Source organism: Falco peregrinus, chromosome 19 (assembly GCF_023634155.1).
Source record: "Falco peregrinus isolate bFalPer1 chromosome 19, bFalPer1.pri, whole genome shotgun sequence".
Lineage (NCBI taxonomy): Eukaryota > Metazoa > Chordata > Aves > Falconiformes > Falconidae > Falco > Falco peregrinus.
In genome coordinates, this window is record NC_073740.1 from 2,979,565 (window position 1) to 2,992,019 (window position 12,455).

Sequence of the window (12,455 nt, forward strand, 5' to 3'; positions counted from 1 at the left end):
TCACCTAGCATTACTAGAATATTTTTTTTTTACTTACTATTTGTAACTCTAATCTTGAGCATGTCACAAGACAACACATAGATAAACAAGACACAGAGACCTATGTCAGTTGTTATGTTCTAGGAAATCCCCAAATCTTAAGACACCCTAAATGAAGTTTTCAGCTTCCCAGATCTTAAGACAATCAAATATTCAAAACAAAGAATAAATATAAATACCTTTTCTGTTGTGCAGAAGTCCTTGTCCACCTGTGTGAGAAGTCGAGGTGTTAGGGAGTCTCACTGACAGAAGATCCAGTTGAGGGCCCCGAGGGTCCCCAGGCCCCTGGATTCCAGCACCGGCGGAGAGTTCTCCTGCCTGGCTCGCCAAATTGATGCCAAAATGGCACACAGAGTAACTGCTCACAGACCAGTTTTGTCTTTAAGCAGCAAAGGTATTTATTTCGTGCAATGTCGGGGAGCTAGCTGACTTGCACCGGACAAACTAGCTCCCAAGTTTTCAGTGAGAAGTTACTTATTTTATACAGTTTTCCTGAGATGTTACACAACATCTTTACATACATATTCTTTTGATTTGGACACCCAGTCATTCCATCCATAATAGGGGGGATCTAGGTGGAATAGACCTTTCCATTTTCTTTCTCCAACGATTTCCTGACTTGATGGTCTCCTTCCCTCCTTCAGGTGCCCACCTTTTCTTTTCTAGTTATTCAGACTAGATTCCTTTCTCAACACAAACAGAGCATTGCCATTTATTTATTTATTTATTAAGACCTTGTGCTACTTCACAGGTGCAGCAGCTGTTTCTTGGCTTTCTCCACACCCTGGGCTGGGCCCCTGATGGTCACGGTGTCACTGCCAGAGCCCTTGGTGGGGAAGTAGATGTGGACTCCACCACACTCCTCCACGATGGAGCAGACAAAGCGGCCTTTGGCACCAATGAGGGAATTGTGCAGTTTGGAAGGAAGAGAGACCTCCACCTCTGTGCTGTTGGCCTAAGGGAGGACAGTACCAGCCTCTTGAGTCAAGCTGCAGAAATGTGTTTGCACCCACTCTGCTTACTCTCTAACTCCCACCTTGCTAGGAGCTTTATAGATCTGGAAGACATGCCTGAGCAGAGGACTTGGAGACTGGGTACTCCTGACAGGAGCAGTCACAAACTTCGGTTTACGAGTCAAGAACAGACAGACACATTTGTCTCCTCCCTGCCCTCACCCATTACAACCACATCTGTATCTGTGTCTTCTAGCAAGATTTTCAAGTCCCTCAACCGCAAAAGGCCAGTTGCTTCACTTACCAGCTCCTTCTGGATGGCAAGAATCCTGTGGCGAGCAGCCTCACAGTTTGCTCTCTTGCCTGTGATAACAATCGTCTCCGAGTTGCTGTTCTTTGCTGCGAGATCAATTTTGGTGTTGCTTTCTTTACGGATCTGCCACAAAGGAAAAAAAAAAAATCTCAGAAGTGTCCCATTTCAGAAGAAAAGCCCTTGCAGGCTATATTTGACATCACCAATGAGCAGGAGAGAGCATCCAGTGGGATTTTGCTGCAGGCAGTGATCATCACAAGCACTTGAGTTTGGAACAATCTCTCACCTTCTTGATGTTGGCACCTCCTTTCCCTATGATGTTCTTGTGGAACTGTTTGCAGATGAGGACAGAAATAGAAAAGCTGTTTTCAACCTAAGGGAGAAAGGAAGGGAGAACTGAAGATTACACTGTCGTGGCAAGTGAGGCCTGACTTCAGGAACTCTGATAAACAAGCTTTTGAAAATAGGCTTAGACCCAAGGAAGTTCTCTATATGAGAGACTTGTAAGACTAAACAAAGGCAAGTACGTTCCCCTATAGCCTTCACATAAGAGGTACTACCCCCCTGCCTCCATTCAGCCAAAACAGCGTCGACAGCTCCCTCCTCTTGAGGTGTTTTAGCTCTACCCAAGCCAGTAGAGCTCTGCTTTGCCCCAGGGTTATCCAGGCACGTAGGAGGGAACAGCAGACAGAAGACCTCCTTACCGGGTCTGCCACCATCTTTTGCATGTACTCGGTGCACTTTTCCACCTCATTGTTGGGACCTCTGAGTTGGACAATGTCACTCTTGTGTGCAGGGTCTGGGAAGTTGATGATAACCTGCAGGAGGTGGTCATTTATAGTCAGCTCAAGCAAATGCAAGAACCCTTGTGTCAGACACATGCAAAGGTTGGGGGGATCCTACACATCCCCTTTTCCCATTCAGAAACGGGTAACCGTGTTAGCGGCCTCTGGCTAAAAGAACTATCTGCTCAGACACTTGCACTACAGAGCCACTAAAGTTATGACTTCAGTGACGACAGGCCTACTAACCATTTAGGAAATAACCCCTCTGGATTCCTCATCTCCTAAAAAGCCTTACCTCTGGGAATTTCTCCTGGATTTTCCAGATCCGCTCACCCTTCTGCCCAATGATGGTGCAGTGGAATTTCTGCTCAATGATTAGGTCCGCGGTGTGTTCATTTTCCTGATGAGAACAGAGCTCACACTGAGTGTTCAGCCAGAGAGCTATATACTTTTACTTACCGGTTTGCTGCCCAACAGTTTACTTGCCAGCACTGTCCCTCTTTTCTCTAGATAAAATTCACTCTAGGCTGACAGAGAAGGGCTACCCGAGGGAACAGAGGAAGACATTTGTGAAGAGGAACTTGCACTTGTCATGAGATCCAAGTGCTCGGTGGGCAAGGGGCACACACTCACACCAGAAGGTTACAAGGGAACACGAGAGCCCAAACCCTGCAGTCTCCCAAACATCACGTCCTACTCACTCACCATACAGGAATTGAGTTCCAGCAGCTCTTTCTCGGCCTGTGGGACCCCCTGTGGGTCTCCTTCAATTCTGATCAGGTTGCTCTTCTCGTTGTCCAGGGGAATGCGCACAGACACCTTGTACAGATCCTTAATCCTGTTAACTTCAAGGCAAGGACTGTGGTGACGCAGTCTGCTAGGCAAAGACTTGCAAGCAAGGCACCTTGATTATCACTGCTCAGAGGCTGTTGAAGAAGTAAACCCGCCTCTGAGAAGGGCTCAGTGGGGTAGGGTTGAGACAGGGGAAATTGCCTCTTCACCACAGAGTTCAGTGAGAGCAGACCTGTGCCACACGAGAACCTGTACAAGTAAATACTGTGGCATCTACAGAGCCAATTGTTCCCTTGTCAAAGCGAGGCGTGTTTCTTCCCCAAACAGTATCACATTTAGAGCAGAAGGCAATCATTCATTTCTACCCCAGACTCTTTGTTGGGGAGATGTTGCAGCACTATCAAACTAGCAGACCACAACAAGGCTTTACCATTGGCCATATTCCACTGCCAGTGCTGTATCACCTTCCTCCAGAGGCCAGACCACACTGCTCCTCCTACATCTGACACCCTCTCCCACAAGCCACAGGGCTATTTAACCCCTTAGCGGGAACCAGCTACACCTGCACATCATCCATGTCAATCAACCCACTGCCTCTGAGGCAAGGCCACAGCTGCACGTTATCAATGCTAATCAGCCCACCGCCTTCATTCCTCTACAGGGAGAAGCTCACCAAGCAGATTTCCACCACCCACAACTGGCTGCTAAAATGTCATTCACACAGAGCAACGCATGAAAAAAAAAAAAATTTCCTCCAGGACACATCAAAGTAATTCCACTACTGTTCAGGCTCCCAAGGTACTTTCACACATTAAAGCCTCACGGCCCATTTCTCTCCTTGTACCACCACCAGTCCAGAAAAGCAGAGGAAAGGTGATGGAGACAGCACACTGGGTGAGCTACAGAGCCCCTGATACGATCTACTAAACATGAAGAGTGTGAGCATGGGAAGGACTAGAAAGGCACTCCACTTACTGTTAGCTCCATTCTTGCCAATGAGGTGTCGGTGGAATTGGTGGTCAACGTTGATTTCTGCGTAATCCATCCGGTTGATCTAAAAAGAATTATTTACATATTACATTACACTCTACACATTACACTACACATTACATTACATAGGGCCAGGTAGGGCAGGTCACTGCTTCTGTCTCGTGCCCTAAGTAACTGCCTACTGCCAGTATTGGCACTGACTCACTAGCAGTCAGCTACAAGCACTTCTCCTGCTATTAGGCAGAGCACAAGCATTCCTCTGGTTTGAGGAGAGAGCATTGTGCTCATGAAACATTGAAAAGACTTACTTATATGCCTCTCCAGCTATAACAAAGAGAATCCTTCCTTCTCTGCACCAAAAAATTTAATGCTGACTTTTCAAGAATGCTATGGATGAGTTTCATAACCAAGGGGTGCCATCCACCTGCCACACAATTTGTCTTCTGCAAGTTCGATTAAGCATGTCAGGACATCATATGGATGTGATAAACACCTCATCACCTCTGCTCTGTTTCCCCTTCTTCCCCCAGTTTCTTACTGGAACTAGTAACTCCAGCTCACCAGATCCTTGACCATGGCTTCAATCTGTTCCTGAGCCACATGTACATCTTCTGTAGGTCCTTCCAAAGTGATGTTATCCTCTCCTCCAGTGAATTTGATGTGAACCTTGAGGTGAAAGACAATGAATCTCTTAAGAATTTGCCAAGATCCAAGCCAGGCCAATGCTCTTGGTCAGGCCTACACCATCAATCCCTGCCACTAAGAGATGCGCTCTTTCCCAAAAAGCCCAAACAAAATCCCCACAATTTTACGAGTCAGTAACTTAACAATTTCGGCCATGTGGCAGTGCCTAGAGCCCAAGGCTCTGGTGCTGTCCCGGTTTCTGCAAGGGCTTTGGAGAAGTTTACTCATCTAGCCTTTATCTAGATACCGTCTAACTCACCAGGGAGAAGCCCTTGTTGCACTCAGCATTCCCAGGTATCCTACTACATCAGTTCTCAAAACAGCACCACATAAAGCTTCCTTGGAAGGGCTCATCATAGGATGAGCAGTGTTTGCAGCAGTAAAAGAGAGGGTTCCCTTGAACAGCAAAGATCTGTGTCATTTCCCCCTGGTTTTACCCACACTAGAATACACCTCACTCTTCCATGACGAGTGATCTGGACTAAACGTTTTTCTACACTGGGGGTGCTAAGCTAACCAGCTCACCCATACCTTTGGCATCTGCTGAGTTATTTTGGCCAGGTTCTGTCCTTTCTTTCCAATAATGAAACGATGAAGCCAAGAGGGGGCAGAGACCGAGGAGACGGCAAAACTGTTGGCCTGAGAGACAGAAAAACAGAGGAGCTGTTTGATGGACAAACTGGAAGAGGCCTTCACAACAATTCAGTTCCAATTCCCATGCTGCACCTCCGGTATTGACTTCTAAGCTGCACCTCTAATGGCCCAAGAGAGACCACCCCCACTACACCTGTCAGTGCTCACAAATGTATCTTCGCGGGACCTTCAAAGGAGGCCTAGCCCATCTTGTCAGTACCTTTGCATAGACTTCAGTCAATGCTTGCCCAAGTTTTTCAGGCTCGCCTCGCAGTATCAGTGTCTCCGAGCTACTGTCAGTGGGTGGGATCTCAACAGAGACTCCAGTCTTCTCCAAGATCTCCTGCAGGGAACTTCCCTTGGGGCCGATGACATACTTGTGCTGGGACTTCTTCACCTCCACTGCAATAGTAGTAGTCTTCTTTTTCTGTAGGGGCAGAGACACTGAGGCATCAATCACAAGGGGGTGGGGAAGGACAAGAGCGACAGGAAGAGGCACAAGATGCAGTCAAACTCTGCACCCAGCAAAGAGCAAAGCCAAGCTGAGCACAGTGGCTCAGCAGTACCCTAGCACCCCTTGGACCCCTGCCTACAGAAAGCCTTGTGCTCAAAAATTCACAGGGGAAGTACAAAACTAGCATGCTGTGTCAAGCTCCCTGGGACACGGCATGTTAGAGACCACAAACACACACAGGCATGTCATCGTCGTCGTCCCCATCCCCCCATCGGACAACAGGGTTCAACTCCCAGCCGTCTCCCAGGCAGTGCTGTGATGCAACACTACGCAGGCTATAAGCTGATTGTTGAAATCCAGACTGGTACAAATACAGACCTAACCACGAGGAAAAACAGCCCAGCAACCCACAACAAGGATATTCACAGCAGCGTTGGCTGTGGGAAATAAACTGGAGTGACATTCACTCTTCAGCAACTTCTACTTAGGTAGCAACTTTGATACTGTCAGCTGGCCACCACTGTAGACTTCACACTTCTTTCCTTCCTTAGTAGCACCGGTGTGGACAAGAGCCAGGGGAGCTCTTGGTGGCCTGCTAATTCCCACGATACAGAAAAGCGAGAAATCTGTCACCTCCCTGACAGTATCAGCCCAGCTCCCACTCTGCCGAGTGAGGAAATGGTAAGATTCGGGGTCATGTACTGCAAGGGCTGCTGAGCCAGATGCAACAGAGGGATGCACAAAAGTAGAACAAGAAGGGAAGAGTGCCTAGGAGCAGGTGCCAGGGGAAGGTGGGAAGCTTTATGGACCATCCGTACCTTCTCCTCATAGATCTTCTTAACTCGAGCCACAGCCTGGGCTAGTTGCTTCTTTTCTCCGGTGAAGACTATCTCTGTCTTGTTGACACCGGGAGGAGGAATGTTGATGCGCGTCCCTGTGTCCTGCATGAGCTCCCTCACCAGCTTGTTGTAAGGGCCAGCAATGAAAAGGTGGTACACTTTCTCCACGTCCAGCCGCTCCACGGCATGCTTATCCTGGAAGAGCCCGCAACAGACCTTGGTGGGAGCTGCCCTCTATATTACAGTCTCTGCCAGGCACAGCTAAGTTCCCAGGGGTGTCCTGCTTGACACTCTGGCCCAAGCAACCTTCTCAGTTTGCGGGCTTGTAGATCTCCACCTCTTTCAATCTACAAATACGGTTGCTGCTGCTGCTCCTTGTTTACGATATTCACCCCTGTGACCTTCTGCCTTATCTCAGCTGGCACCTAAGACGCGTCGCTTCAACTATCAAATGCTTGTTTTGGCTTCAGAGATGGACAAAACGCAGCACAAGAAGTTTCAGGACCTGGCAGCGGTGCTCATACAGCCGGCGAGTGGCACAGTATACGTCTCCGTTCAGGCTAACGTTAGCCACTGACTGTAGCCACGGTGGCTGCAAACTCCAACTATACCATGGGGAAGCAAAATGGCTGACCAGCTAATGCCATGAGAGAGATCACAGTACTGAGGTACCTGCTCAGCGGAGATAAGCAGGATCTCGTGCCGGGCCTTCTCAATCCCTTCTTTAGTGCCGCTGATCTTGATCTGGTTGCTGGGGTCATCTGGGCGGGGGATCTGCATTCTGGTTGCAGTTTTGAGCTTCAGGTCCTGCAGCTTCTCACCCTTCTTTCCAATGACAAAACGGTGGTGCTCCTTGGGGATGGCAACTGTTGCTGAAGCCTGCAGCAGAAGAACCAAGCATCTGTGAAAAGCCTTGCCTGCACTGGCAGATCCACAGGAACAGAGCCAGGGAAAGCAAGGTAGACGCTGCTCAGTGGTACTGCTCCTCAGAGCAAACACAACGCCTTCCCAGCACATTCTGTCCGAGGGCTGACACTGTACCAGCTGATCTACAGTGCCTCCATGCCAGGAGTATAAACCCCACCTTTCCCTCAAAACCCTTCTGTTTGCACAGGAGCAGTACTCTGAATTAGCAAAGGCCTTCTGACACAGACGAGGAGGTGCCTCTCCTCCAGTGTAAGACACCAGACAACAACTGAGATGACAGCGCACAGCTGGAGTTTATCTGAACTCTGGCATCTGCTGCCAAGGCTACAGAGAACAAGACATACAGTATGACTCCTAGGAAAGAGAAATTCAACACCAGAAACCTACTGCAGGAGGCAGGCAGCTAGCAGATGCTTACCGCTACTTAAGTGCTAAGGTGTCTTAAAGTGTAGCACATGCGGCTCCTGGGACTGCTTCTAGAAGGCCCCACATGCAAAAGGGGTCCTTCTCAATCTACCATTAAAGGGCTGGTGTATACAAGGGCTTCCTGACTTCTTCCCTTCTCACTGAGTTTTTACAGGTCTGGTAGCTGATGACTGCTATCGTGCTTCTGATCCCTGTGATTAGGTAACCACTAACAGCAATCAGACAATGACAATTCAAGCTATAATGGAAAAATAAAAGATGAAGAAAAGATCACTCGGTGTGACTTTTCAGCTCTGTGTTCCTGTCCTGAAGCCAGCCAAGCCTAAGAGAAGCTGGAATACAGACACACCTTCCAGACCTGGGGCCAGGGCAGTAGGAGGTATATTTGAGAACAGTGGCTCATGGATCTGTGGCGGCACGACCTGAACTGTTTTTTCAGATGCACATTGTGGATGTAGGGTTTTGTTCCTTTCTCTTTCCTCTGGCAGGGTATGACACAGGGGCTGAACAGCGCTAAGCAGACATGGTATTAACATTGCATTACCTACCTTTGGCATTATACTTTAAAACACACTGCAACACCTGGCTGCGATACATCCTAACAAGAGCTACCACCTTGACTATGAGCTCAAGAACCTTAAGGTAAGAGATCAAAACCTAGAGGACTGAAGCAACCGAAACAACAGGGTTGTGGCTCCTTACCAGTGTGGCTTGAGTTACACAAGGCAGAACCCTGACCCGAAGCTTTTGGCTTTTGGCAGGACTTCCTTTTCTCTATTTTTCTTTCTCCCAGCCTTCCACGTTCTCCTCTGAAGGACTTTGGGAAAAGCACAGTCCCTTTCTCACACACTACTAGCTTTGTGTGTGAGGCTCCTGCACCCCCTCCAGCACCAGCACCTCAGCACAAAGTCACTGGTTGCAACTCAAATGTTCCAGAGATCGCAGACTCCACGCTTCATGCAACACCACGGCCTGTAATTACCTTGGAACCCTATTTTAAGCCTCATTCTCATTCCAAATTGCCAATTGGGTGCTTTGAAAACGTATGGCAAAGCTGGATTAGTCATGTAACAACATACCTCTTTGGCTTACAAGCACACGGGCCCAAGGGTCTCAAAGCATTTGCAAGTCTTGGGGAAGAGCAAAGATGAAGGCAGAAACAGTTAGATGCCCTCACCTGAGTCTGCAGTCGAGTGACAATCTGCTTCCGAGCCTTCGTGACTGCTTCCGGCTTGCCAGAGACCATGATCGAAAGGCCCTGGTCCTTTGCGAGAGACAGCTCCAGGTGAGCTCCTGTCTTCTGCATGATGTCAAGGCAGATCTTGGCCTGCTCGCCTTCCCCAAACTGATTCATGTCCTTGTATTTCTTCTCCTCCAGTGGCACATGGAACACCTGCTCAGCCACGGGACAGACAAAAGCAGGGCACAGCAAGGTGTCAGTGTGCTTTTGATTGTCAGTGCCTCCCTCTCTTATTGCCATACAGGAGGACTTCACTGGCGTACTAAGTTCCCAGATTTAGGCGACCCATCAGCCTTTCCAGTGGAGACACCAGCTGCAGTACGAGGGCAGCAAGCAGTGTGTCCCAAACTGAGTGCTTTCCTAAAGAACATGCTATTGGGGGGGGGGGGGGGGGGGGGGAGGGGGAATACTTTAATGCATTAGCACTCACTCCTTGAATTCTGCGATCCTCCCTTCAGGCCTGTTCCAGCTATCTGTGGAACAGGGATGCAGAGCTTTTTCTGGGCAGTTTTTCAACACATCCCTCCCCCTCCAGAGCAGTCCTAGCATTCAGCTGCAGTCTTCCTTGTGCCCCAGGGCAAAGGACAGCAAAGAGGCAGTTACTCCGACACACTAAGGGATTTCATACTCCAGGGAAAGCTTCACTTCACCTACTTTTTGGAAGGATGAAAAGGAGGGAGATAAGACACCCACTCCCACCAACCTGAGTGATGACAGAAGCCTTTATTGGCCGGATTTTGCTCCAGGGACCAGCAGGTTCCCAGGCAGCTTCCAAACATGGTGCTTTCTCAGGGAGCGCAGGGAAGGCTTCCTCGTAGGTTGGAGGATCCTTCTCTTCTTCAGAGTTAAAGCTGTTACTGGGGTGAAGCAAACAAGGCAAATGAGATGCTCTCCCCACAGGAATGCCCCCATTCAGAGGCAGTGAAACTCTATTTAGGCATCATCAACATGGGACAACAAAGGACTTGTGCACTACTATCCATCCTGCTACAGTTATGCTTGTGGAGAGCAGCCGAGTCTGGAGCACAGCTGAGCTCAGCACAGCACAGACTGCAGTAGGTGCCACTATGGATGCAGGAAGCAAACGTGCAAGTGAATGGTGGCAGCAAACACAGCACATTATCACCAACTTTGTTGAGAGGAGCTTCATCAGGGGACAACAGGCCAAGCAGAAGGAAATCAAAGGGACACAGCAAGGCTGTAGGTCAGAAGGGGACAAGACAGACACATGCTCAGGAAGAAGGCAGAGAGAAGCAGAAGCACTCTAGTTGGGGCAGAGTCCAGGGAAAGCCTGTAGCTTATGTTCGACTCAGCTGTGCACTGGGCTGTGCCAAGCGGGCCAGCTCGCAGCTGGAGAATGGGTGCCGAAACCCATCAGTGAGTCAGTCAATACGGTTATACTGACTTTCCCCAGCACCTGGCTGAGCAAAGGAGGAAGTGACAATCCAGCACACTGATCCCACGAGGCTCTCTTGCAGCCCAATGACCCATGCTTGCACATGCCCTGCCCCACGGCTGACAGCGTTGCTAGCCAGAGCTCTGTGAAGATCTGAGGCTTGCCTCCGCCTGGCCCTGCACTGTGCAGCACCACCGATGTGCTCCTGTTGGTGGAAAGCCAGAGTCTGGCAGGCCGCCAGCCTAGGAATGGCGAACGCCGTGCCTGGACACTTAGGGGGAGCCGGAGGCATGGAACGAGCTTGGCTAACAGCAAGGAACCTTGCCTGCGCAGTCTCTATTTAGAGGCACACCACAGGAACTCAGCTGTGTCTTCTCACCTTTCACCTGCTGCTGCATCAAGCCACTGCGGTGTTCGGCAAAGCTCTCCTGGGTCAAAACTGCCACCGAGCTCATCATCGACTTCCCACACACACACACAATCCGGGTATGCCACTGGAAGAGACAGAGGAGGCAACACTATTACCAGCAGCATTCAAGATGCACACAAGTCACTCCAGGAAGGCAAATGACGCGTTTACTGAGCACTTCTCCAGCCGGCCTCTTGAAAAGCACCTACAGGGCCAGTCTGCTGCCCTGTTCTCTTGCTGAACCACACAGAAACTCAGGGGGCATCAAAACCAGAGCTCCTCATTAAGAAGGCAGAGGATGTGCAGCCTAAGAAGGGTCTTGGAAAGGGGGACACCCCAAGTTGTTAAAGCATACTCTCATTAATCTAGCAATTATTAATGGCGTGCAATTTTAAAACCAGTCTCCCAAAGTACACATAGTCAGTGCAAGACCCTTGTGGAACCCTGGAGAGAAAACAAAAAAGGGCCCAGGATGCTGCCTCTTCCTGAAAAACTTACGCCTTGATTACCAACCGTGCGTGAGCACCTGGGGCCCAGAAAGCAGCTCCTGGTGTCTCCAGCTCCTCTGCAATCCCTCCCACAACAGGCTCTACCGAGCGTGACCTTCCCTTCCGCTCCAGGTACAGTCTCGCAGCCCACAGTAAATACCACAGCCTCCTGGTAGCAGACTCTGCCGGAACTGCTTCTAGAACCCCCACCCCCAGAAAAACAATCAGCCAAACAAAAAACTACCTGCAAAGCCCACTACAGTACATCATGCAGCCTAACAGTTTCTCCTCTCAAGGTTAGGAACATTAGGAAGAGAGGCCTAATCCTGCAGCTGGGTTTTACTTTCCTGTCTCTTCTTTATCTGTTTTCATATTTTAATGCAAAGAACACCTCCCTACTTCTTGCACAGACCCATGTTGCAGAAGTTTTACAGGCTCTGGGCCTCTCAGTGACATGCTCTTGGACAAGCGAGACTCCTTACACCCTGGGTGAACATGCCTTTCCCAGCCCACTTTAGAAAAGCCCCGGACTTCCTGCAGCAGTGCGTGTCTTTGACAAGGTTACAACAGCATTTCCCTAAGGGTAATGCTGCAGAAAGAAGGCTGCTCTTGTGCTTGATCCACAGGGGCTAAAAGGCTTGTATTTCTTGTTACAGTGTCTTCTCAGGCCATGCCTGGGTGCCTACTCCTGCTAAGGATGAGACCAACTGATCTGCAACTTCTCTCTTTCTGGCCGCAAGGGAAGTGCAAAGGCAGTTTCCAGATCCTGCCTTTACTGCTTGTCAACTTCAAAACAGCCACAAGGACACCTGCCAGACTCTTGCTCTCCTGCTGTAAGGTTCATTTTATAAGCTCTGCACAGTATAGGCCTGAGGATTTCCTTCTGTAGAATTCTTGAACACAAAACAAATTTGAACCATTGTTGAGTACTTTTTTATTCTTTTTTCTCTTTTTTCTTTCTTTTTTTTTTTTTTTTAGGAGAAACAATGCTTTCACATGAAGCTGGTATTTTGCAGAAACCCACAGATCAAATTGTCAGATACCCTCACAGCCACGGTGAATGAACTTTTCCAGCCATACGCTCGCA

General features: G+C 49.2%; 1 protein-coding gene across 1 annotated transcript; it reads right to left on the reverse strand.

Annotated features, from left to right (window-relative positions):
• Window positions 1-573: 573 nt before the first annotated feature.
• LOC106112476 (vigilin-like) lies at window positions 574-10,926 on the reverse strand. The gene is made up of 16 exons (XM_055792397.1): window positions 10,851-10,926; window positions 10,539-10,713; window positions 9,779-9,932; window positions 9,013-9,228; window positions 7,155-7,361; window positions 6,462-6,677; window positions 5,410-5,616; window positions 5,088-5,195; window positions 4,434-4,538; window positions 3,858-3,936; window positions 2,796-2,935; window positions 2,386-2,490; window positions 2,010-2,123; window positions 1,592-1,678; window positions 1,297-1,428; window positions 574-994 (listed from the first exon to the last, which is right to left on the reverse strand). Exons 1-16 carry the CDS (start codon window positions 10,924-10,926, stop codon window positions 785-787), a joined length of 2,331 nt encoding a protein of 776 aa, XP_055648372.1. The 3' UTR covers window positions 574-784.
• Window positions 10,927-12,455: the final 1,529 nt, after the last annotated feature.

Excerpts from the sequence above, each read along its gene's own strand:
- LOC106112476 (XM_055792397.1), bottom strand. The coding sequence starts at position 10,926 with ATGAGCTCGGTGGCAGTTTTGACCCAGGAGAGCTTTGCCGAACACCGC. Across the intron at positions 5,196-5,409 it reads TGACTGAAGTCTATGCAAAG|GCCAACAGTTTTGCCGTCTC; the intron begins GTACTGACAAGA and ends TCTGTCTCTCAG. Across the intron at positions 2,124-2,385 it reads TCCAGGAGAAATTCCCAGAG|GTTATCATCAACTTCCCAGA; the intron begins GTAAGGCTTTTT and ends CACCTCCTGCAG.